The sequence below is a fragment of the Puntigrus tetrazona genome, chromosome 25 (assembly GCF_018831695.1).
Source record: "Puntigrus tetrazona isolate hp1 chromosome 25, ASM1883169v1, whole genome shotgun sequence".
Lineage (NCBI taxonomy): Eukaryota > Metazoa > Chordata > Actinopteri > Cypriniformes > Cyprinidae > Puntigrus > Puntigrus tetrazona.
The window spans coordinates 11,104,087-11,129,876 of record NC_056723.1 but is presented as its reverse complement, the minus strand read 5'-3'; the positions used below and the strand labels follow the sequence as shown (position 1 = coordinate 11,129,876).

General features: G+C 37.7%; 3 protein-coding genes across 4 annotated transcripts; 2 read left to right on the top strand and 1 right to left on the bottom strand.

The window, feature by feature from the left end:
* Positions 1-127: 127 nt before the first annotated feature.
* Positions 128-10,272, top strand: sema7a (semaphorin 7A). Of its 2 annotated transcripts, XM_043228288.1 has the most exons (14): positions 130-329; positions 492-625; positions 1,261-1,290; positions 1,366-1,461; positions 2,206-2,293; positions 2,415-2,525; positions 3,354-3,496; positions 3,897-4,075; positions 4,829-4,934; positions 5,484-5,679; positions 6,121-6,236; positions 6,324-6,469; positions 6,588-6,643; positions 6,722-10,272. In XM_043228288.1, exons 1-14 carry the CDS (start codon positions 164-166, stop codon positions 7,102-7,104), a joined length of 1,950 nt encoding a protein of 649 aa, XP_043084223.1. In that variant the 5' UTR covers positions 130-163; the 3' UTR covers positions 7,105-10,272. The 2 variants fall into 2 exon arrangements, with proteins under 2 accessions (XP_043084224.1, XP_043084223.1); XM_043228289.1 differs by lacking the exons at positions 2,206-2,293; positions 3,354-3,496 and having other exon boundaries at positions 128-329.
* An 847-nt stretch (positions 10,273-11,119) lies between these two features.
* On the top strand, positions 11,120-24,745 carry si:dkey-42p14.3 (EF-hand calcium-binding domain-containing protein 10). Its single transcript, XM_043228569.1, has 5 exons — positions 11,120-11,166; positions 22,987-23,175; positions 23,331-23,495; positions 24,351-24,441; positions 24,606-24,745. The coding sequence occupies exons 2-5, from the start codon at positions 23,073-23,075 to the stop codon at positions 24,646-24,648; spliced, it is 402 nt and encodes a 133-aa protein (XP_043084504.1). The 5' UTR covers positions 11,120-11,166; positions 22,987-23,072; the 3' UTR covers positions 24,649-24,745.
* dldh (dihydrolipoamide dehydrogenase) lies at positions 14,579-20,370 on the bottom strand. The gene is made up of 14 exons (XM_043228568.1): positions 20,236-20,370; positions 19,010-19,085; positions 18,801-18,880; positions 18,659-18,727; positions 18,512-18,581; positions 18,262-18,362; positions 18,010-18,150; positions 17,296-17,397; positions 16,963-17,153; positions 16,710-16,880; positions 16,447-16,636; positions 15,262-15,399; positions 15,090-15,179; positions 14,579-15,001 (listed from the first exon to the last, which is right to left on the bottom strand). Exons 1-14 carry the CDS (start codon positions 20,272-20,274, stop codon positions 14,936-14,938), a joined length of 1,524 nt encoding a protein of 507 aa, XP_043084503.1. The 5' UTR covers positions 20,275-20,370; the 3' UTR covers positions 14,579-14,935.
* Positions 24,746-25,790: the final 1,045 nt, after the last annotated feature.

Sequence of the window (25,790 nt, the reverse complement as noted above, 5' to 3'; positions counted from 1 at the left end):
CGTATTTTATATCAAATATTTAACATTACAATAATATTTTAAAGATTTTTTTTTTTTTACAATAATAAATTAAATTGCAGTAAAAAAAAAAAAAAAAAAAAAAAAAGGTGGAGTCTCTAGTTCGACTACTTTTCAGGCTCACTCGCTCTCTGGAGGGGACTAGATGTGGTGGGTGTTTCTGGCGGAAAGATCGCGAAGGAATATGATCTTCAAACGACAATATTTTTCAGTCCACATCAAGGGGAATTTGGCGTGTTTTCTGCTCGTCTATGAAGCATGCTTTCATTGCGTGTGTTGCTCCGATAATCCCAGATTAACTCTAAAGCAAGGTAAGATGAAGTATCTTTTCTATGTGATCAGACTAATTATATACGATAGTCGTTTTCACACGAACGCATTAATACAGTAGAATTAAATAGTTTTAAATAATCAAACGAGACAATAATTGTATTGTACGAGAGAGCAGTTTTTATTTCTTATTTCCCCCCTAGGTTATACCTCTCTTTCATACAACAGAAACTATAGCCACACAGTCTTGTACCACGAGGATGAATCGAATACTGTGATCGCAGGAGGAATAAATCATGTGTTATATTTTGATGTGGACAGCCACCAAATTGTGGAGGTAATTAATAAACTATGCATGCGATTTGTGACATTTTACAACGTTGATATCGTTGCTGTAGCATTTTAAGCTTTTTGTTGAAATCATTTATTCAAGTAATAGTGCATCTATATAAAAAAGATGCATTTGTATAAAATAATTTTCTTTTATAAATGAAGTTATCATGAATTGGAGAACTAAGGGATAGTCCAAGCCCTTGTCAAATATAGTCATTGGACCTTTGCCTCTGGGTTTAATTAGTCAGTCTAGACTATACTAAATTATATATTGTGGATAGATTTCAATAACTGTAGTCAGTGAGGCGCAGACATGTGTTTATTGTGAATCTGCCTGGAAACAAAAAGGCCGGTATCAGGTGTTCGTGATAGATGTTTTTCCGTAAACAACAGTCCAATCCGTTGCTATGGTTGCACTAAATAATTTAAATGCTAACTGAGTGATTGATTAGTGAATAAACATAATCCTCACGCTTGCTTTATACGCAGGTGCATAATTGTGTATGCGTAGTTTACTCTCTTGAATTTAAAATACTTTTTATAGATTTTGTTCATTAGGTTTTGTGACCAAACACCATAATAAAATATTACAGTTTTTACCTTTTTTTTAAATAATAATAATTATTGTCATTATTATAGAACTTGACTCTGGATGCAGAATGTGGTGAGGTGAGTTTTATCATTTTATTAAACAAATAGAGTTGTGTAGTTTGAAGACTCGCTGAGGCTGCTCTGTCTGTTCAGGGCTCCTGTGAAAATGCAGTGACAGTAATTGAAAGATTGGAAAACTACACATTTGTATGCGGGACGAATGGAAGACAGCCACGGTGCTGGAAACTGGTAATATATAAAGAGCAGCGTTTTTGGTCTGGTCTGCTACATGTTTAGAAATGCTGAGCTTCTGCTACGTGTTTCCTTGTCTTATTTATTTAGTAAAAGAATGCTAAGGAGAAAAAAAGAGTAGTTCTCTGTTTGAGTTTTACCTTGCTTGTATCATTTTGAATGAAATAATTAATAAGCCATTTTTTTCTATTTCTCACGAGATGCCTCATTTTCCAATATATTTCAATTTACGTGCACACGCAAAATCAGAATTGCAACAGATGTATATGCTGATGCAAAATTCTTCTATTAATGCAAAATTCAAAACACCTGAGAAAGTTCACTGTTTTATGCATGCTCAGACTACTGTACAAGCGATCGTGTTTCGAACCTTCAGACGTTTTAGAGTAGGTTTAGAATAAAATGATCATGATTATCAGTAATCGTTATAATGATATTGTTAATCATCGTCCATCAAATTTACATTTGGACGCGGAAATATGAGCCATTTTAATTATTCCCAGGACATTAATTTTGTATATTGACAATTCAGTTATATATCACTTTTATGACAGCAGTAATCTCATTTCCTACAGTAAAACGTGAATTCTTGATATTAACAGATTCTTTATAGCACAAAAATTGATCTAGCGTTTTATGTCTAGATTTATCTGTATATTCTGAAATCCATGTCCTGCAAATGAATAATTGTTCAAATGGCTTGCCATATTTCTGATTGCTAATATTGGCTCTTTCCTGAAGTTTTCCAGAGGAAGCAGTCGTTTGGTTGTAGATGGTACGGCAATCTCACCTCATACAAGTTCGCAAAACTCCTTGTCGCTGGTGGCAGGTATGAGGGAGCGCAGGCAGCTTAATGTTTTGATCTCCTTAGGCTTTGGGAATAAGCTGGAGGATTGTAATTGCTTATTTAGCGTAGTCTTAACACGGAGGCTTTATTTGGTTATATGCAGATGGAGATCTCTACGCAGCAGCTCCTCTATACAGTGATGGAACCCTGCTGCAGTTTCGCAGGAAAGCTGGGAAACGAATCAATGTATGGATGTATGATCAGTGGCTCTCAGGTTGGTTGAAACAAAAAAAGGAATACTAAGAGAAAACTTATTTTATGTATATATATGTATATACACACACACGTATACTTTTTTGTAATTGAGAACATCTCCAAATATTCCTAAAGATAAGATTTAAAGTGATAGTGTACCAAAAATGATAAATCACCCCACGCTCAAATCATCCATTGGTGTGTATGGCGTACTTCTTCCAGACGAATACAATTAGAGTTGTATTAAAAAATGTCCTGGCTCTCACTAACACTTCATAATGGCAGTGAATGGCTGCTAAGATCCGATCATGTGCGTGCATCCATCATCATTTTGGTCATCATAAAGTTTTCTCATACATGTATGAGTTTCTGTCTTCTGCTAAATATAAGAATAAACAGTTGCGGATCCCCATAGACTTTCATAGCATGAACAAATAACGTGGAAGTCAGTGGTTGTCAGAAACTCTATGGAATACCAATATTCTTCAAGATAACTTCTTTTGAGTCGACAGAAAAAATAAACTCATGCAGGTTTGAAACAAACTGAGAGTAAGTGATGAACAGTTTTATATTACCACCCCTTAGCTTAATCAGCATCTTACTGTAATCAGTAAAGTGGCTTTAGTATGCACTTTAGTGACTGTAAATGAGGTTTCTGGGATGAGCAAGCAAGTTGTTCAATTGCTGAGCAGCATTTTGCCCTCCCCAAGCTGCAGTAATCAAAATAAAGCATAGTCCTTGTTTCTTTCGTGAATCAGATTAAAAATAAAGTTGAGGTTCAGTGATATGAATAAAAATGTGGAATGAATACGGAAATAAATAATGATTCAGTCACACTCCCCCACAGAACCCACTTTCATTTCCAGTTTTCTGGCCCAGCGTGAGAATGACACCTTACATGAGAAGATATACATCTTATTCCGTGAGAAGAACTCAGACACGAGTCCAGAAGCTGATCCGTGGATATCTAGAGTGGCCAGAGTGTGTAAGGTATGTTCTTACGTACGAAACCATTGTTAAGGAACGGTGACCTCTGGCCATGTATTTATCGTCTTACACATTTTAAGGAAGATGAATGGATCTATCTCAAGTCATGGGAGTGTGAGGTAGGAATGTGAGGAGGTGCACGTTCAAATTTAGCACATTCAAGCCTTAATGGCATGCAACTCGATAAGGAGTTATCTCAGTTCCTTCAGCTTCAGCTAATTTAGGAGGAAGCATCTAGAGCAAAACAAGGAACGAAAACAGGAAAGAAGTCAGATTCTAGAAACAAAGCTTGGGTCACAGACGTTGTGTACTTGGTATGAAGTGCCATGAAATGAAGACACCTTACAGAGTTTGTGGATGAACATCAACGCTGTCCATCTGTAAAAACATCAATCTTTCGTAGGTCGACGAGGGTGGTCCTAAACAGTTTCTCCAGAACATTTGGACCTCCTTTCTCAAAGCACGACTTGTGTGCGGGATTCCTAGAGAGTCGCTGTACTTCAACCGCCTACAGGACGTTTTCATCCAGCATGCTGACGACTGGAGGGATTCCCAGGTGTATGCGCTTTTCTCCAGCAGCTGGTAAACACTGCATTTTCTTCTGACATTAAAAAAGGAAATAATTAGGTTACGTATACGCATGTTACATGATGCTACAACATCCTGACAATATGCTAGATCAGCATGCTAACATGTTAACAACATGCTAATCACGCTAATACATGTTATTGACATCCTAAAACATGGTAACCATGTTAGAAACATGCTAACAATGTGTTAATCATGTTACAACATGCTAAATCATGTTAGCAACATCCTAAAACGTGGTAATTATTCTAGCAACATCTTAATCAGGATGTTAAAACATGCACCCTGCTGAAAAAACCATATGGTGGTCAGGTATGTTTTAAAGCTGGGATGTTGGTGTAAGCTGGTTTTTGCCGGTCTTTTACTGGATTAAGCTGGTCCTGTGCCAGCACGTGACCAGCATAAACCAGAATCCCAGCTTCAAAACATACCTAACCAGCATATGCTGTTTTTTTCAGCAGGGCAGTGCATTTATTCATGCTAACAACATCTTAAAACATTAGCAACATGCATACTGATCATGCTTGCAACATGTAATCATGGCAGCGACATGCAAAAACATGTAATCAATTAGAAAGATTGATTAGAATGTAATCAAGCAAAAACATTCTAAATCTTGTTTTGCAATATGTTAAAACATAACAATGTGCTAATCATGGAAAAAACAAGTTATCAACATCTAGAAAATGTCTAAACATTCCCATTTAAAGCTTAAGTTTGTTCATGTTTTACTCTCCTTTATTGTAGGAACTCTACGGCTGTGTGTATTTACTCGTTGGAGGAGCTTGACAATGTTTTTGAGCATTCCTCCTTCAAAGGTTCAGAGGCCATTCCCAACCCAAGGCCAGGAACTGTAAGCAAAAACATGCACAAAATAATCCAAATATTCAGTTTGTTTGGGCAGAACAAAATGTCATTGGTCTCTTTGTTTGGGCCTTTTTGGTTTAGGCCTATACTACGCTCCATTAGAGCACTTGACCAGTGTTAAAATTCTGTACGTGGACGTTTTCTGGGTTTATTAGTGTACACAAACACCACAAAAAGACGTTCCCATGAGCATGACTGTAATATACAAAAAAAGGCTATCATCAGCTGAAACATATTCAGTTCAAAATTACATTCAATACACATTTTTTCCAAGCTTTATTTTTGTCTGTTGTTTACTCCCAACAGCTTCCTCAATCATTTTACTCTTGACCCAAATGTGAATTGCTCAGGCCCTTATATCCTATATAACTATTGTTGCTGAACCAAGGCTATTGTTTCCTCACAATAGCTATTTTAAATCTCCTTTTATAGTTGAGGAAATTAGTTTGCCATGGCCTTAACATCGTAACTGCAGTTGTTTTGAACAATACTGACAGAAATAATATCATAACAGACATAATTCCTTCCCTTGCAGTGTGTCAAACAAAGCAATTCCATTCCAATTCCCAACCTTCAATTCATTAAAGACCATCCAGAGATGAAGAACTGGATTCATCCCATTAAAAAAGAAACACCTTTCTTTACAAGTAATAAGAACTTCACCAAGATAGCAGTTGACCGAGTCCGAGCTTCGGATGGCAACATGCACAATGTGCTTCTGCTTGCAACAGGTTAGTGCTGTATTGATTCAGATTCAGTCTACATACTGATGTTAGTGACTTCCTTCCGATCAGAGACAATAACAATACTCCTGAGAAAAGAAACCCTTCCCTTGTTACCGGTTTTTGTTATGTTTTTGTTTCTCACAGAAGGATGTTTGCATTAAAAAAAGGAAAAAAAACATTTTCCTATTGAGAACTTTGTTTTCTAATGAAATGCTCACTTTAGAGTGAGAAATGCACCACAAAACTTTAAGACAACAGATTTCTAAATGCTGGGTATCATGCACTTGCTGATTGGCAAAAAATATCAAACATTTATGATCTGAATCTTAGTGCCTGTCATAAACCAAGCGAGTTAAAAATGTTTTCCATTATTTGCACTTAGTATTGTACTGCAGATGCTTTAGTTAGCCCTCTTGAGTCTTACTCAGCCATTCGGCGTCTTCTTAGACAATGGAGTGATCTTTAAGATCCTGGTGAATAGCTCCAATGCCTTCATCATCTCTGAAACGCACCTGTTGAACGGTTCGGCACCCGTACATTCGATGAAACTCGACTCCGTGAAGGTAATCAAGCAGCCTGAACAACTTGACATTTCAGAAAGTGCCTGCAGTTTCTGTTGCATGTTCAAGCGCTGTTCTTTTTGTCTGCAGAGGAAGCTGTTTGTAGGATATCCTGGTCAGATTTCTGTTTTAGACCTGCAGAGATGTCAAGACTACAACGCTTCCTGTGAGGAATGTGTCCTTTCCCGTGACCCATACTGCGCTTGGACTGCACAAGGCTGCACAACACAAACTAGGTAGGGTTTTATGCATTTTAGTACTTATTGTACCTTTATATTTACTTATCGTATCTTTTATATGTATTGTACCGCTTAGCATTGATTATCATTGTTTTCTGTTTGGACTGTGTTTCAGAGGTGGAATACAGAATATTGCTAACGGATTCACTGATGTATGTCGCCCAAAATCAGGTATAGGATTAATTTACCTTTGGATTTGTAAGTAAATAGACATATCTTTCATCCCAATTTACTTAAATGTCTTTTAAGGGGGAAGATTCACAAGAGAAGTGAAGCAATCCTCGGCAGCTCCGTTAAAGATTTTGCACCATTTGCACACTGGCGTTCCCTTCTATCTTTCTTGTCCTGTCGATTCCAATCACGCCACTTACAAATGGGAACATGACCAAAAGAGCATCCCGTGCCAGAAGACCCAGTCAGAATGTCTCCTCCTCATTCCAGCCATGTCGAGCGGCATGTATGGCGATTACAAATGTACATCTCACGAACTTGATTACACCAAAACTGTGAGAGAATACAACCTCTTCGATGAAAACTCAAGATCTGCCTTTAATGATGCTTTTAAGCTGAGAGCCCAGGACTGGTTAATGGCCGCATTTGTCGCTAGTGTCTTCTATCTGCGCTCGCTTTAAGGTCAGGGTTGTTATATAAAAGTCAGTGCTTCCGTCTTCAAGCTTTTCTGATGACCTGTAAGCTAAATTTAACCATCAGTCACACGTTGCCCGGTCATTAGTCTTATCAGACAAAGTTTATAGGGAAGTAATCCGTGAACTAAACATCTAACAGACAGCTCGCAATTATATGCTTGCCATCTGTTGAGTGGCTATTGAAGGAATACAGCACTGTTGCTGACTCTCACGAGACAACTGCTGCTTCAAAAACACAATTTTTTAGATAAATTATTTTTGTTAGATTTATTTATTATCAGTTATTTATTACTAATAAATGAGCCTACAACATATTAAACTGAAAAGAGATTTTTTTTTTCTCCAATGAGGAGGCGGAACATTTGGCAAATACATTACAACACTTATATTATTGCACAGGTTGTCTGTTACCTGCGAGCAGGCAGAATGTCAATCAGTGTACTGGAGAATACATCAAACATAAATAAAGAAACAAGGTTGCTTGTCACATTTTCCTAACAAGCAACCATATTTTTTACGTAAGCCAAAAAAAATGTAACCCGCAACCAGGGAATTTTTTTCACCCAACTTTACACAAAAAAGGCCAAAGTTGTGTATAATTTGCAGACTTGGCAACTGTGGTCCAAAGCCGTAGACCACAATGACAATTTGGAAGTTTATCTTTAGAACAGGAAATATTCTGTTTGGGGATTTAGAATTGTTTTAATTAACAGAAGCTTGCTTTTACAGTTCTTGGAAGGTGGGCGGGGGAGCCCTATAGTCCGAACTGATCTCTGTAGTCTTCTGATGTCTGATTTTGGAGGTGATTTTAAGCAGGCAGTTATTGAGTCTATGTGAGTGTCTGTCAGTTGCAGGTGCAGTCGTTGGTATAGTGGGAGAATAGCAACGGGGAGAGGACACGGCCCTTGGGGGCGCCAGTGCTGGCGGTGCGGTTGGTGTGGATGTCAGTTTATCGGAAAGCTGGTGATCCACTGAGAGCTAGAGCTAGGGACACAGAGCTGGGTTGGATTGGTCTGGAGGAGTGTTGGAATAATAGTTTTGAAGAGCTAAAGTCCACAAGCAGGATCCTCACAGGAGTGGAGGAGAGGGGGGCTGCAGGAGCTGTTAATAGTTGTTTGGAGGGAGTTTAGAGTATTAGACTGGGAGTTTTAATTCTACAATAAAACTCATTTAGGTCTTCAGCAAGTTGAAGTTGACTGGCTTTAGTACTAGGGGTGGTGTCTTGCAGCTGGTGATGTCTTTCAGGCCTTACCATACTAATTCATGGTTGTTTGAAGAAAAGCTTTTCATAATTCTTCTAATCTCATCTCCTTATTAGGACCTTTTTTTTTTATTCCAGAACTAAAAGTAGAAAGTATCGTGGAAACTATTTGCCAGTACCATTTAAAGCACCGGCCTCAAACTCAATTCCTGAAGGTCCATGGCTCCGCAGAGTTTAGCTTCAACCCTAATCAAGCACATCTGATCCAGCTAATCAAGGTCTTTAGGATCACAAGAATCTTCGAAGCAGGTGTTATTTGGGGCTGGTGGGAGCTAAACTCCGCAGTGCTGTGGCCCTCCAGGATTGAATTTGAGGCCGGTGAAGCTGGTGTCATGTCTTGCGGGTTTCATAATAATGGCTGTGGAATGCAGACATATACGTCAAGCGATTGAAATAACAGAAAGAGTTATATATGCACAGTGGTACTAAGAAATGGTTCCTGCGGTGCAAAAGGCCCGATTGTACAAGACTACATGAAGTAATTTAGACACTCTTAGACTTGCACTTTAAATTGCTCCGATTTGTGCACTAAATGGCTTTATGTAATTTAAATGGTTTGGCACTCCGTTCAAGGACTGTAGCTTGTCTGCACAGTCTCATACAGTATGGGATGTTATCCGGGGCACAATGGTCATGATTTACAGTAATTGATGGAGTGTTTGTTTATTGAAGAACTTCCTCACATTAATGTAGCCTGATTGTTTCTTAATGATTATGTCTCACACACATGTTGCACTCGTTTACTTTTGTTATTCTATTTGCTATTTACCTCCAAACCGCATAGTGCTAATTTTACAAGAAAGAAAAGCAGAAAGTGTTTGGGTGGCGTTATCATAAACATGTTTTGTAAGTCTGTAGACTATTTAGGGTGTGGTGGACAAGGTCACTATCGGGAATTCGTTGCTTTTGGCAGCTGCAAAGAGAGGCTCTGTGTTAAAAGTTGAAGCATTGAGGTTTTTTATTATCCGTGTGACTAATATAAATATACAATGGCTTCTATATACAAAGAAATCTCTTTAATTGTTCCAGCATATATTTTTAACTCATTGTTTTACCGATATACAGTAAAAAGGTTTGGAAGCTTTTGTGTTTGTAGAGAATGAAGAAGGAGGGCATTAGGCTGTAGACAGTGACAGTTTATGAAAATGAAGGGAATTTTATGTTTGACATGTTCACTCAAATGTATTTCTTTAGCAAAACCACATACAGTGCCGCACACTAATATTGTTATCCTTGGTAAATATAATCAAAATTAATCTGCATTGTTAATTCTTTTGATCTACTATTTAAAACATTTAATTGGACAATGAGAATTTTAAATGGGGGGATATCATTGTGAAATAAATGTTTTTCTCAAATACATATTGGCACCCCTATAAATTCTTATGAGTAAAATATCTCTGAAGTATATATTTCCATTCATATTCACAAATTCAAGAACTCCAGGGTGATTGTGAACATGAAATTATGTTGCCAGTATTTGGCTTGTATTAATATTATTAAAAGTATTTTATATTTCCATTGACAGCATGAAAGTATTGTCTGTAATGGTCTCTGTATTTTCTTATTTCATGTTATTACATTAATTATTAAGAGGTACAGAGATAAAAGAGCCACAGCTGTGAACCGGCTGCTTTGTAGTCTGGTTCGTGTCAATGTAAAATTGAATTCTTGATTATATTAGACAAGGGACACTTTGTTGCTTTAATGTTTTATGATTAATATTTTTGTGCACTTTCTGAATCATTTTGGACAGATCCCAATATGTCACTTTAGATGTGAAATGCTCTTTAATGATGTTTAATGTTACGTTGTACTTTATATTTATTTTAGTGCATTACTTGTGTATTTCCCTTAATAAGCAAAACTAATACAACTATATTTTTATAGCACTCGAAATCTCTGTTGTTTTTATGCACAAAAACACCAAAGCACACTTGGAAGACACCTGAATTCAATGGCTCACTCAAAGCACCGGTAACAATACAAACAGTCATAGAAAAAGGGGGTTTCTGAAAAGGGTTTTAGGAACAGAAACCACAAAAATGTGGTTGTCCAGACTTTAACCTGAAAACAAGAATACTGCAAAAAAAAAAGAAAAAAGCAGCACTCTGGAAAATATTGTCATTGTTTGTGGTCATGACTCTGTCGGTCGTGACTTGGTTACATATGACATTTCATTTAATATGTCTAGACAGTGGAGTCACTATATTATTTTGGTGTCAGCTCTATTGTATAATTAAGTTAAAGCATTTTGTTGCAGATATTGTTCATTACCGCACAGGGGCGTGTCTAGAGCCTCAATACAAGGTGGCCACTTAAGAAGTGCTAACCGGCAATATTTCATTTTATCGATGTAACCCGTATAGATTAAATTTATGTCTTGGGGTTGAATAAAATGAAATTGTTACCAGATGAGAAATTGCATATATTTAAGAAAACACTAAGGATGTCAAGGCTTTACTCAAGTGAAAACACTTATCATCCTCGTGAATGTATGAGGATGATTTCTCTCATATCCAAAGGCTGCACACCAGTTTTTGTTCTGAGTTATACAATCCAATCCTTATAAGTGAGTGTATGCACAATGTTAATAATATATGGATTGTACAGTATGAGGTTCAATGGTAACAGATCTTTTTAGTGATTAGAGCGCTCTTTGCGAGCATTCAGGCCAGTGATCCTCAAATCTGGACCTCGAGATAAATTTTCCTGTAAGAGTTTAACCCTAATCCAACACACCTGAGCATGCTAATCAGTGCCTTCAGGATCTAAGAAAATCCCAGGTAGGTGATATTTATTCGGTTTGGAACTAAACTGCAGTGCATTGGTCCTCCAGGTTAAGATTTGAGGAACCCTGCTATAGGCAATAAGGCATTTTAAAAGAATGTTTCTTTTGGCCAAACGCACAGCAAAGTTTCGTGAATGACATCCGCATTTTGGGGAATGGCTTTCGAGCTAGGCTAATGATCGACATAACCATGGGCTATATATAGCAATAGACAGGACAAAATATGTGAAAATGTGCTTTAAGACTAGAGCACCCTCACTAATTTCACTCTCAGTGATTATTTATGCAACCTGGTTGATAACGTTTTATTGTATAGCCTAACCTTATACAAACATTCCGCGTCCTCGCCATTAAGACGCACGCGCCTAGCCCTAAATTTACTTCCGGTCTGTGTTTGTTTGAGCAATATGATGAGCAATAAAGTTGTCTCAGATTATTGTGCTGTGAGACGTATTTCCAACACTTTTATTTATTTGTGGCGACATGCTAACGATGTCAAAACTGACCGGTTTTTCCATAAGGCGTCGATGAATAAACACGAGCACGTAGTGCGCGTTTAAAAATGAAACCGAGGCGTGGGGTGTTTCTATATCACTGAAGAGAGTCTTTAGAAAATGTCATTTTTATTTCATCGTGCGTGTAAGGCAGCGTTTGTATGCTTAAAGCTGCTTTGTGTACGGCCGTTATCGGGGAAAGCATACATTTCTCGTGCTTAAAGCACCTTCTGTTGGCAGAAGTTGAGTGAGCATTTTTAATAAATCCGTCTGATTTACCCAGCGAACATATTTTGCTTGTTATCAAAAAAATAATTTAGCTGTTGTTATTGATTCTTTTGGGACGTCTACCGGAAGTTAAGTTAAGGCCACAAAAGCACGCATGCGCAGTTCGCTTATGTTGTCTAAAACCGTCTATAGAAACCGCCTAAAATTTTATGTACAAAAAGAAAGCCAAATTTCAGAAATTATTACATTTAGTGATTAGATGTTGGGCTCTTGCCTTGAACGTGAGACCATGATGGTGTGGAGCTTTTCATCTTATATACAACAAATTTGTTTGTTTACCATCTGGTTTCCTGAATCTGGGCCGCTTTATAAACATACGCTTTAATTTAGTCAATCAGATCAGAGTCAAGATCATTCCAAGTTAAGCACACGCGCTGGTAATACTAGTATACTCACAGTATTGCGAGTTAAAGTAGAGCGAATTAATATGTGCCCTTATGAGCACTAATAAATGAGCTAATATTCTAGTAATATGCATGTTTATAGGCAACTATAGGTGCAACCCTAAAATAAAGTGTTACTAAAACACTTTTGTGGCCTGATTCAAATTAGTCAATAAACGTTGATTAAAAGTATATATTTACCCACTTTATTGGTGTTGAAACATTATAGGCATGAGTTGAACTTTAGCCTCTTGTACAGATAGTGCTTCATGCTTGTGCGGCGTTTGCTTATTCTATCCCAGACTAAGTAAAACACTTTTCATTCCTGTTTAACACAGCACCACCTGTACTCAAATAAATACATGTGCCCATACTGTTGCGGTCCGTGATGTTTGGCCCTATAGTGGTCATTAAACAGCACTGGGAGGTATATCAGGGAGGTAAGCGACTAAAAAAATTAAAACAGGGGAAATTTTTATTTTTTTTCCTAGACCTTATTAAATTATTATTCCAAGAAATTCACCGGCCTGTTTCTCCTGTTATGGGAGAGCTTTGCGTGAAGTGAAACCTGCCTATTTTTGTTCACATTGTTTTTAGCTGGTTTGGTTATGCTATAACGTGTCCCTCGCATTTTACAATGTGCTTCAGCACGCTGTCCAATTTCCATTCTTTCAGGATGGAAAAAAAAAGTACTGGATTAATGAAACATGAGATGAGAGACGCTTCAAGCGTTAGATCCTCTTCCTCTGTATTACTTTCCTGGTTAAAAAAACCCAAAAGAGTTGCTAAAAGCTGAATTAAATTTACCATCAGTCCTTTTGCAACTAGCTTATTGATCTGAGCTTCTTTGGTGTGTTATCTACAGTTTAATACCCATTAACCTCCATCATCTGAAAGCAGTGTGTGAGCTCTACAGCTCTCAAATACTCAAAAAATCATATTATCAATACATAGATGTACATATATATAATCACGATTAATCGCATACAAAATAGAACGTTTTTGATTGCATAATATATGTGCATGTTCTGTGTATATTTATTATGTACATATAGCTACATACAGTATATATTTTGGAGAATACACGATATTGCAAAAAGTATTAGTGTCAACCCCTTCTGATAAACGGATTTAACTAGTTTAGTAATATCCATTAGTACAAATCTTAATGTTAAACATATGATGATATGCAAGGGAATTGTGTGCTTCTAGTTTTATAGCAACCGTTTGGGCAGGATGCTTTTTCTGTTTTAACATGACAATGCCTCTGTGTATAAGGCAAGGTTAAAAAGAAATGACTGATTGAGTGAGTGTGGAAGAACTTGATTGGTCTGCATAAAGCCGACTCCTAATCCCCGCTGAACACTTATTTTGATTTTAAACGCAGCCCTTGAACTAAAAAATAGTTTTCAGGAATCCCTCCCTTCCTGCTTTCGGTCACAACAGCTTCCCATTTGTAATACACAAACGATTCTCTGAATTCATCCGAACCCATCGAAGCCATTACTACTTTTGTGGTCGCTTCTTCATTCATTTATTATGAATGATCTAAAATAAACATACTCGTTGTCCCCAGATTGCATTTAGAAACTAATTTGAAATTAGGTAGGGAAAAATGACAAACACTTCAGCATTCATTTTTGGGAAATGCTGCACAAGCTCAATTCATCTAAAACAAGTTTGTTAGGTTTAAAATTATACAAGAATTAACTTGGTAAAAGAAGATAAAAGTTTTGGCTACTATCTGGTTGTCGGATTTAAAGAAATGAGTTTAACCTGATATAGAGTGCATTTGGTTTCTCTAATAAGGGAAATGGAGTAAATAGCAGGGGACCTCAGCTGGCAGGATGGAGGAACTGCATCAATTTATACTAGGCTGAATGATTATAACAATCATATTCATTTTATAATTAGAGTTCCTATCTTAGTCCTTGCTCTGGTCTTATTAATAGTATTATTAAGCAAACTATGCATAATTATTTGCTGACACTGGCTGATGCAAATGTTAAAATGCAAAACAAAAAAGTTTATTGCACTGGCAAAAATATTAGTATTTTACGGGAACTCTTTATGCAAAAAATAAAATGCAGGGTTACTGCAAACCCAAAGAACACATTTACAGATGTTTACTTCCCTACGAAAAAAAAGGACTTCTGCATTTAACGTTCTTCAAAGTTCAGTTACCCGCGTAACTCTTAAACTGCATGCATATCATATCTCCCCAAAGGAAGCAAGAATGAACTCTGCATGATGTTACCCTTTATTAATCTCCTGCGTGTTTCAATACAGCCAAAGTCCATTTTCGCCCAACCATCAAAATTATCGCTGTGGTGATCAGGCTATTTATGACCACCAGCGTGAAACGTGAACAACACAGTTTATAAAATCCAAATCATGTTCTTCTCAGTCAAGCGAAGTTCAACATAAGACCCAAACTCCTTTTATTAGGACATTTAAATAACAGACTAAGTGTTTTACAGGTTCATTCTGGATGTCTGCATGAAGGGTAAGAGACTGAAGAACTCTAAATTGTGTGGAGTTTTTTTGAAAAACATTGCAGAAGATACTTTATTTATATACAAGTGTATATGAAGAAAATCTAGAAGTTTATAGCTTTTCCAAACGAAGCAGCAAGGTTAGCTTCTCTGAAGGCCTCTGATACAGTCTGGGAAAAAAAGAGAAACTTGATTAACATGTAAAATTTATAAGAAAAAGAAAGGGTGAAACCAGTAGACTACATTCAGGACACTTACAGGATGGGCGTGACACACTCTTGCAACATCCTCACATGATGCTCCATATTCCATAGCTAATGCAGCCTCATTAATCATCTCTCCTGCCCCCTGTTAAGCGATAATTGAAAACATGAATTACGTACTTGAAAATACGAATGACCTCGTATAGAGCAAAAGCAGAGATGATTACCGATCCCAGGATGTGTGCTCCCAGCATCCTGTCTGTGTCCTTGTGGCTGAGGATCTTTACCAGTCCATCTGTATCAGCATTCGTCTTGGCTCTGCTGTTGGCCGCGAAGGGGAATTTGCCCACCTTATACGGCACGCCCTGGGAAACAGACAATTATTTAATACGTATTAGAATGTTTTACACGACGTGCAAGTTAAAGTGCTCCTATTATTGATTTTTGAAAGCGGTAACACAGCTCTAGCTGAATGAAAACATCCTGCAAAGTTTTAAATCTGAAAACGCACCATGTATAAAAGTGCCTCATTTACTAAACACATGTACAAGAGAAAATTGGGTCTGTTCTTAGAACATGAGTGAAGTATAAAGCCTTGCTGTTTATAGCTACGCTGTTTATGATGAATGCATATAGTGTGCAAAATTTATGCTTTAATATATAACTACTTATTTTTAATTCTTGTTCTGAATACCTTTAAATGTAATTTTTAATCGCAGAGTAGGGGAAAGAGGCTATAATGTTTATATTTACTAATATTTTAATATGCATGCATATAAATGACAAATGAATGTAGTATAATGGTTTGCGATTACAAGCTTAACTGGTGTTTTTGGAGTAAGAAATTTCATGAGATTAGTTCCTCTGTGTTGTAAACTATAGGGTGATGCTTCAAGAGTGATATTCAAATAACGATAGTTTTCATCGGTTATCAACGCGCAATCATTGGTATGATGAGATTGACGGCATACGAATGTTTCACGAATCACACATGAAGTCTGTCGCAAGTTGATTCGTGCGGATCTGCGCTCGTTTCTACGTTAGATTGATAAACGACACCCAGCGTCTCTCAAAGTCGAATCTGAATCATTAAAACTAAACCAAACTAGTCCAAAACCGTTTCAATGTCATGTTAACATGAAATGTTAGCATACTGCCCGCCCACTTTTTGATGTTTGACACTGCCTTAAATGAAATCGACCAATCACTTAATAGCTTTGTGAAAATTAATCATTGAACGGATAGTTAGGAGCCGTTAAACAAATAAGGTAAGAATAAATGCATATTATAAGCAAATGAAAGTGTTTTTTGACCTTGTATGCGTGTTAACCTGTTGTCGGGGACTTCTGAAAGCAAAATAGGGGCACTTTCAACAGAAAGATGTGCAAAACAAAAAACTACTCTCTACTCACTTCCTCTTTGAGCTGTTCCTCGGTCTTGCCCACCCAGGCGACCTCAGGGTGTGTGTATATAACGGAGGGCACACAGTTGTAGTCGATATGGACGGCTCCTCCTGCCATTCCTTCGACACAAATGATACCTTCATCCTCTGCTTTATGGGCCAACATGGGTCCAGCAACAACGTCTCCGATGGCAAATATACTAGAATAGAATCGCAAAGCACATTAGGACTTGTCGGATCAACACAACACTAGAAAACTCAAAATCTTCATACTTGGGCACTTTGGTCTGGAAACGGCCATTGACGGGGATTCTCCCGCGGTTATCCAGTTCAATGCCGACAGACTCGAGGCCGAGGTTCCCGGTGAAGGGACGGCGGCCAATGCACACCAGCAGAACGTCGCAGGCCAGCGTCTCGCTCTTGCCGCCAGCTGCAGCTTCCACACTAACCAACAGAGACATCAAAATAGGCAAAAGCACTAGATGAACGAGTTCCTACACAGCAGATGGATAAATGCCGGACTCACGCCACATCGATCTTGCCGTCTGGCCTCCTGGTGGCGCCCATGACCTTGGTGCTCAGTTTGAACTTCAACCCCTGCTTCTGGAGAATTCTCTGGAAGTTCTTGGAGATCTCCATGTCGATGCCCATTCCTCCCACGTGGCCGAGGAACTCCACCGCTGTGACTTTGGCACCAAGCCTCTGCCAAACGGACCCCTGGAAACGAACCGAATGGATCTCCGTTATCAAACCCAATTCAGAAGCAGCTTCAAATGTTACAAACAAGCAGTTTCATTCCCACAGTTAACCATTTTGCTGAGTGTTGTGATGATTAAGGAATGAAGCACCAAGCACTCACCAACTCTACTCCAATGACTCCAGCTCCAATCACGATGAGCTCCTCGGGAACCTTCTTGAGGGACAAAGCGCCGGTGGACGAGACAATGCTGTCTTCATCAATCTATCAAAAGAGGACCATACTTAGAAAAAAACAGCAGACCAGGTAAGGCCTGGTTACAAATAATCTTTTGGATCACAATGGCTTATTGCAATTATCATGACTCATTGTAAGACTTCAAGCTCCAAATACCAAGGGTTAGGAAACGCAGTGGCTGTGTTTACACCGCAAGTTATAATGCACAGATCCAATCTTTTGACCATATTTGATTTTTTTGGCCCACCTCCTTACATTAATTTTAGACACGACTGGTGTCCGATATCTATGTTTACATTAATTCCCACGCAGCATGGTTTTCAGTGATGGCTTTTCTATGCACACGTTAGACTCTCGGCTTCTGAAAGCCTGTGCTATTCAAATTATTTATATAACTCATGTTGAGTGGCCATTATTATTTCCCAGCATGGACAACAGCTGTCTGACTGAACGGATAATGGCCAGAAAAAAGTTACGCTGTAATAGTATTGTGTGAATTTGAATGAATTAACGAGAGAGAGAGAGAGACACTTGTTCAGATTTTGCATTTATCTGCACAGTAAAAATACACGTCTGATTCAAGAAGGGAAAAAGCCGCTGATGACGGGTGACTTATGTTCTTGTTTATCACTGATGTACCTCGATGCCTGGGAAGGGGGTGACCTCTGACCCGGTAGCGATGAGGATGTTCTTAGTGTTTATGACCTGTTCTCCGTCAGCAGTCTTAGCCGTCACTTGATTCTTGCCAGTTACCGTTCCAAAACCATTGACGTGAGTTACCTAAGGACAGCAAAATATAATTCAGCACAGCTCTTAAAAGTGTACTGATCTGCGACCACGCTACCGTTGGATAAACAGCTAAAACGCAGAAAAAGAAACGTCGAATCTCACTTTGTTCTGTTTGAATAAGTGCGCGATTCCTCCGGTCAGAGCTTTGACAGCCCCGCTCTTCTGTGCCATCATCTTCTCCAGGTTCAACGAGATCCCCTGAACTAATGCAGAGGAAATCGACAGATTTACGAACAGACTTGATTTGGAAAAATAGCCCAAAATGGATTATGGTTTAAATGGCCTCGTTCAAATCTGTCAGCTTCTAACATAATAAGAGATTTCTGGACCCATATCACATGTTTACACTTACTTTCAATGCCTCTGCTTTCGAAATCTTTTCCGTGTGCCAAGTGATAAAAGTACGAGTTGTTAAGCAAAGCCTTAAAAAAGCAAAACAAAAATCAAGTTAAGCATAACTCGAAAGTCATTTCGGAAAAGCATTTTTAAACTCACAAACCTTTGAGGGGATGCAGCCCACGTTCAAGCACGTTCCTCCGAGGGTCTCGTTCTTTTCCACACATACTGTCTGTAAAAAGCAGTTTGCATGTTATCAACACATTCAAAGAAAAGCTGATGGTATCTGGGTGTCAGAACGATACCTTAAAGCCAAGCTGAGCTGCTTTGATGGCGGCGACGTATCCTCCAGGTCCAGAGCCCACAACCGTGACATCGGCATCAACTTTGACAGAACAAATGATTGTTTCAATATGGATTTAGTGCATTTCATATCATTTAGCTTGTCTATATTTAAAGGCTGTCACCGAATGTTTATTAATATAACCGTACACATATGATGAAGTGGTCTTACTTGGTGCTTTGTCAGCATACGTTCTCAGCGACAAGACTGTGGCTCCATGCAGCTTGTTGGGGAGGTGCTGACCTCGCTGTATTGTTCAATAGAAAAAAAACAAAACAAAAAAACAGATTTCGCTTTTTAATGCTTAAAAATGGCACAGAAAGGCCTAGTTTCACAGGCAGGGTTCGGACTAAGGATTACGTAATAGCTCAAATAGGACATTTAAAATAATTGTGCCTTAGAGAAAACATTACTGTTGTGCATCCTGAGAAAAAAAACAAAGACATTGATATATTGTTATATTAGTCAAACAAGTTTCTTTCAGTTGAGACAGCTCAGATTTACATTTTAGTCTGGGACTAGTTTCAAGCCATCAAAAATATTTAATTACACTTTAAAATAAAATAAATAATCCCACGGGGAGAATGAGACAAAAATAAAACGATACATGCCAGCATTTAAAGGGATGAAGGTCAAAAGAAAGTATTAAAGAAGGTATTAAACTGTTCCATAATGATGTTACAATAAAAGCAGGCGTTAGCCTCAATATAAATATTAAATACAAAAAATAAGATGATACTTAAAGAACCCCACTGAAATAAAAATAAAAAACACACACACACACATATACATAATACACATTACATATATTTTTAACAATTTATTTTCCCAGTCACAAAGAATATTTATTTTAGCTAATTTGTTTAATTTTTTTTACACATTCTAAAGTTAATTAAAAGCAGACAAACTTGGCCGCATTTTTGTACAGTAAGACAGCAAAGGCACAACCAAGAATGTCTTTTTAAAATGTTTTCACTTATATTTACAATCTGTTTCCTAAATGCGTCTTTGTCTTAAACTAGTGTTCTGTCTATTTTTCCCCAGCATGTTTTAGACAACGCGGCTCACAGAGTATTGTATTTGAACAAGTCTAAAAAGGCTAAATGCTCGGTGTGCACCTGGATCAGGAAGATGTGACCTAGATGGCAAGTTATCGAAAAGCTGTGTAAATATGCATTTCGACAAATTAAATATATAACACGTGCACTCATGTGGCTAAACTCATAAACCCAGTCCGCTTCGATAATGTTTATAGACTGACAAGTGTGTACGATGACATGCGAGTATGTTGGGCCTACAAGTAATAACATTGCTTTTCTACGATGATTTATTTTCATTTTAACGTGGTATGGCTATACCTAAAGTACAATGTCCTGAGCCGAATAAACGGTCATTACCGTGGCGAGTGTGCGGTACAGATGGTTCCAGGTCTGCATTTTGAATGTATGTCCCTTCCGAGACCGCTTCACCTACAGCGATCGCTGTGTCCAAGGACTCGTCAATTTACGCATGCGCAGTACTGACAGCGAGCAGAGTCGCGGCCTGATGATGTCACTCAACCAGCTCGCTATTTTAGCCTTTTAATTTCTGTTTAATGTGTACTAAATCATTTGAGTCTCAAATGTAATTAGTTGTCAACACAATATACAAATATCTGATATAATGGTTTGTTTAGGGATTACGATGCGAACTGGAAATCGAAAATATACGGTTCATAAACTAAAATGTCAACTGTGTCGAGAATTAGACATAAACTAAAATGTCAACTGTATCGATAATATATTATACTATATATATATATATATATATATATGTATATACACACACACACACACACACACACACACACACACACAGAGAGATGTTTTAGATTTTAGTTTGTGTTGATCTGATAAATGAAAGCCATTTAATTGTTATTGTTGCACTAGATATGTGTTTGACCTGTCCCTTTCCATTTTGTTTCGTTTTCTCCCTTTTTTGGGGGGCAAAAACATCTCTACACGTGCTCGTATAAGGTCTTATAACAACTGAACCCCAGTACAGTTTAACAGCTAGTAACACCTTTTAACAGTGAAAACAATATGTATACAAACTATGCACATGCAACATACATCTTACAACTAAAATAAGTCAAACAATCAGTAGCCAAAATCACCTCTACACCTCTATAAAGAACAGTAAAGCCATCTCTGTTATTGAAAAAGATAATTGATTTGTTTTCCTTTTTTTTTTTTTTTTTTTTTTTTTTTTTACTTTTTTTTGGGGGTTTCAGTTGTTTTAAGACCTTATACCAGCACATGTAGACATTTTAAGATGTTTTTACCCCAAAAACGCTACAAAATAATAATAAAATCACTGGAAATATTATTTAATGATTTGTTATTTTTGACCAGTAAGTGGTGCTGCTCACAAATGATTGTGGTGTGATTAACTAAGGAAAGGGATCATTAAACTTGATCCTGGAGGGCCGGTGTTCTGCAGAGTTTAGCTCCAACTTGCCTCAACAACTGCCTGGACGTTTCAAGTATATGTAGTAAGACCTTGATTAGCTGCTTTAGGTGTGTTTGTCTAGTATTGGAGATAACCTCTGGCCCTCCAGGACCCAACTTGGTCCCTGACTAAGATGACAATTTGGTGCCAATATGTGCAAAGTATCTCCTGACCACTTGGTGGCACTGTGCCAAATCTGTGCAGGTGACCTCGGGTCATGGTTGTCATAAACCCCGAGTTTGACCTGAAAATGAGTAGATAAAGACATTGTGGGGTTTCTGTAGAGGTCCTGTCCTGTTGCATCATGCAGACTAAAAATCTTGTCTTGTGTTTGTCTGAAGAAAGAAAGTCTGAGACCACATAAGAATCTTAATTTTTAATAACAATGTGATGCAGAGGTTAGAAACATATTCCACACAGGATGCACAAATGGGATGAATTAATGAGGAGAGAATTAAAATATTTTTAAAGGCTACTTTTTTGTGTTGCTAACGTCACTGTATAAAAGGACAATTCATTTTCACTTTTGCTACATATTATTGCAAATAATTATTATTAATGAGAATTATTAAGATTTAAAAAATAATAATAATAATTGAGAGCCCAAATGTCTACTCATTAAAGAGTCTATTTTGGTACCTTAAAAGTACACATTAGTACTTAAAGTGTATTGAAGCACAGATTTAGTTTAGTTCATTATTAATATGCAACCCCCATTAAAAATTTTCTGGCAATGGCCCTGGCTTACACTAATGCAAAAACAGTAATTATTGCTGTATGATAGAAGACTACGCTATATGGATGTGTGCATACCCAGTAGCCACAATAACCAAAATATAGTAAAACAAAATGTTTTAGCTCTATTTTTTTTGGATATTTATTTTATAAACAGCTTTGTATGTAACTTATTGAAATGCATAACATAAAGCATGCAAAAAAAAACAAAAACAAAACACGATATAATATAATATAGGATGAGTGCATACACACTGGGACGCAGGAGCCTACTTCCCCTTTACAAGATCATCTTATCCCATCCCAACACTTCCCTCTAGTGGTTAAACAAAGGCAAATTATACCCAGATTTTTTTTCACGAGTAATGCAAAGCAATCGTCTTCTCCTGTGCTCGTTTTCGGCTCATTTAGAGACATACCATGCAAAAAAATAAAAAGGGATCCCTGTCACATGGTTCGTTTTCCCAATAGACATTCAACAGTTTGTAAAACGCTCTAAAATCGTAAGTGTCGTATCTGAGCTGTTCATTTCTTGTTGGCTATTTAGTATTGCATTTAATAACACAAAAAGTCATGTAATACAGCAACAATTCACAAAAAATAAAAATAAAATCATTAGACAATAAGGTTTCAGTCATCAATAACTTTTTAAAGCATCTTTGAGTATACGAAATGGTGCCTGAAGCTGTCATAAGTGTCCTTTTGCGATCCGTAAAGAAAAAAAAAAATCACACGGGTTTTGAATAGCTTGAGAATAACTTAGGCTACATTTTATGTTGAACGAATATGCTAAGACTTGGTATTAAACTGGACACAAATTTAAAATCAGTAACAATTTGCTTCAGTCTTCCTCGACGATTTCCTTTATTCCAACGTCAAAATGCTATTAATAATCCACGGTAATTAATAAAATCCCTCTGTAGGTCAACTCTTGCTACAGCAGAGCGCCGGCTTTTGCCACATCCGCTGCGCACGCGCGGTATCGTAGCAACAGCGATAAACAGCAGAGATGTCGTCGCCGCGGGAACGAGAGGCAGCGGAATACCTGAAGAAACACAAAATCATCGAGCTCATGGATGCTTTAACTAGCATGCTCTTCTTCCACAGACCAGGTGAGACGTTTGAAGTTGATTTGGTGGTTTACTTTAGTTCACCTCCGCACCCGTGTGGCATTTACCTTTGTAAAATTCAAAAAAGTTTGATGTCACAAATGAATGCCGTCTGTTATAGTGCGAAGACGAACTTAATTTCCGATCCTCCTTTACAGAACATCCTAGAGAATTTCTGATCGACCAACTCGAAAAGCTGAAAGTTTCCAAAGTTCATTCAGGAAAGCCTCCGTGTCTCTTTAATGAATCCAACTTAGACGCGCTGTTCGGAGTCCTGGATCCGTCCCGTCAAAGCTTTATCACTTATAGTCAATACACAGAAGGTAAACCCGTCCTAATGTTGTAGAAGGTGTAAGAAGACATGGACATATAAACAATCGTGGACAGCAACGTGTGAATGAAAGCATTTGTTTTTGTCAAATACGTGTAAAAAACTACCAACAAAAACCTTTTTAAATTGAGAATTTGACTATACATCGTTATATTATATTTTATTATATGGGCTTCACGGTTGTTGACCGGGTTATCTGGGTTATCTGCAGTGAATGGGTGCCGTCAGAAACCATTAAATAACCTGTTACTACTGACCAAAAATCTAGTCAGTGATCCATATTAGCACGTCCTTTGGCCTGTTTTCGCTTATTAGTGCTTGCTCTGCTCATATTTCGCTTCTGATTCAGACGGGACAACTTTTCACTGGAGAAAACAATGTGACGTTGTTTATGTTTAGTAACGGTTTGAAGCTAAATACGTCTTAATGGATTCGTTAACGCATTGATTCGCGAGATTTTAATCGATGGATTGGAGACTTATTATAGCTTATAGCCATTTGGACTCTCATTCTGACGGCACCCATTCACTGCGGTTGGTGAGAAAGCCACATTTCTCCAAATCTTCAAATCATTTACATTTTTGATGGCCCGAGGGTCAATTTTAAGCAAATCTTTGGGTTTTGAGTGGACTGTCCCTTTAAATCCATCAAATAAAGTGACTGCGTTCAGTATCCGGTTAATTGTATAAGTACTAAAGCCGTGTGAAAAACAACCGACCCTGATAATGACACTTCTACAGTACATTTCACTGAATGCTTTCACGTAATCTTGAGTTATTTTGTTTACAATTCACGAGTATGAGAATTACCGATGGTCTGACTCTGTACGCACATGGCTTCCCAACAGCACTGAAGACACTTGGCATCAAGAATTTCAATGAGTTCCCAGAAGGAGCCAGTGATGACAGAATATCACAAGAGACATTCATAAGAGAGGCGTGAGTATAACCAGTGCTGGAGTTGCATGGCGTCGTTTGAAGATTCAAAGGATCTGAATTCAGACCTGATACCTAATGCATTCACTACGACCACGCATTGTTTTGTAGGCTGTATATTTGTTTTAACATTTGCTTTATCCAGACCTCTCTAATTCTCTGTTTAGGACAGAAGGGCTCGTCGGAAGTGCAGCAACATTCCAGATATAGAAGAACTGAGTATCTTCACAATTGCTTTTATACAGAGAAAAGTACATACCGTACGTATGCATATATAAATCAATGAATAAAAACTCAACATATCTCACCACTTTTAACACTTCCTGTTTGTGTGGGTCAGATTTTGCTAACTTTGTAAAGACAAATCGTCTCTATCGTTAACTCTTAAACTCTGCCAGTCGTCCCAAACCTTTATGTTTCGTGCTAAACACAAAATACTACTAACAAAAAGTGTTTTTGCAGTTATATTTAAATGTGTACATGCAATACAGCATTTATTTGATAAGAAATGACATTAAAATGTAAACAAATGAACACAGAGCATAAATATATTTTATTTTACAACATATACAGTAGGCCTCCGTATTAATGCAGCGATGCTGAATAATTCATGACAGCCTCGATATTACAGTTTGAGTGAGTCGCAAACATGACCTCACATTGAAAGTGTTCGTTTTTTTAAGTCTTGCGGCAGCTAAAGCTCTTGATGCAAATATATATTTTACCCCTTATTAACCTTGTGCTATATTTCATGCATTATGAACATGGCTTTTATTTTTACATGAGCTTTTATGCGAGCGTTTTAACCTTCACAGAACTGAAACGATGTCTTGGATCGCAGATGTTTTAAACATTTTGATAGGCGATAACTATACGAAATACATGTTTTGCAGCAAACTGTTCTGGCCCCAGGTTGTACAGGGGTAATGCGTAAAGCTATTTAGAAGCTCACATGGTATGTGAAGGGGACATTTAAAGGAACCGTTCACCTAAAAATCTAACTTTTGTGGCCATCAACTGTTTTTGTCCATGCAATGGAAGTCGTGGTTTCCTAGTTACCTGAGTCACCTATCCTTCTGTCACAGGGACAGAGACACACGAAAACACTATTAATGGTGTCAGAGACACCTTATTATCTGAACTAAACTTGAACAAGAAAGGAAAAAAAAAAAAGGCTTCTGCCTTTACCCTGCTTTGTGCGTCTGTACAATTATAGAAAGTTAATAGGCATATGTCACATGACATTCCTACCTGCCAACAAATGTGCTGGAAGGGCACTGAATGTAATGAATGAATAATGTACAAAACTGATTTGAAAATCATTCATTTGAAATTCAAAATTAAACTGTCCG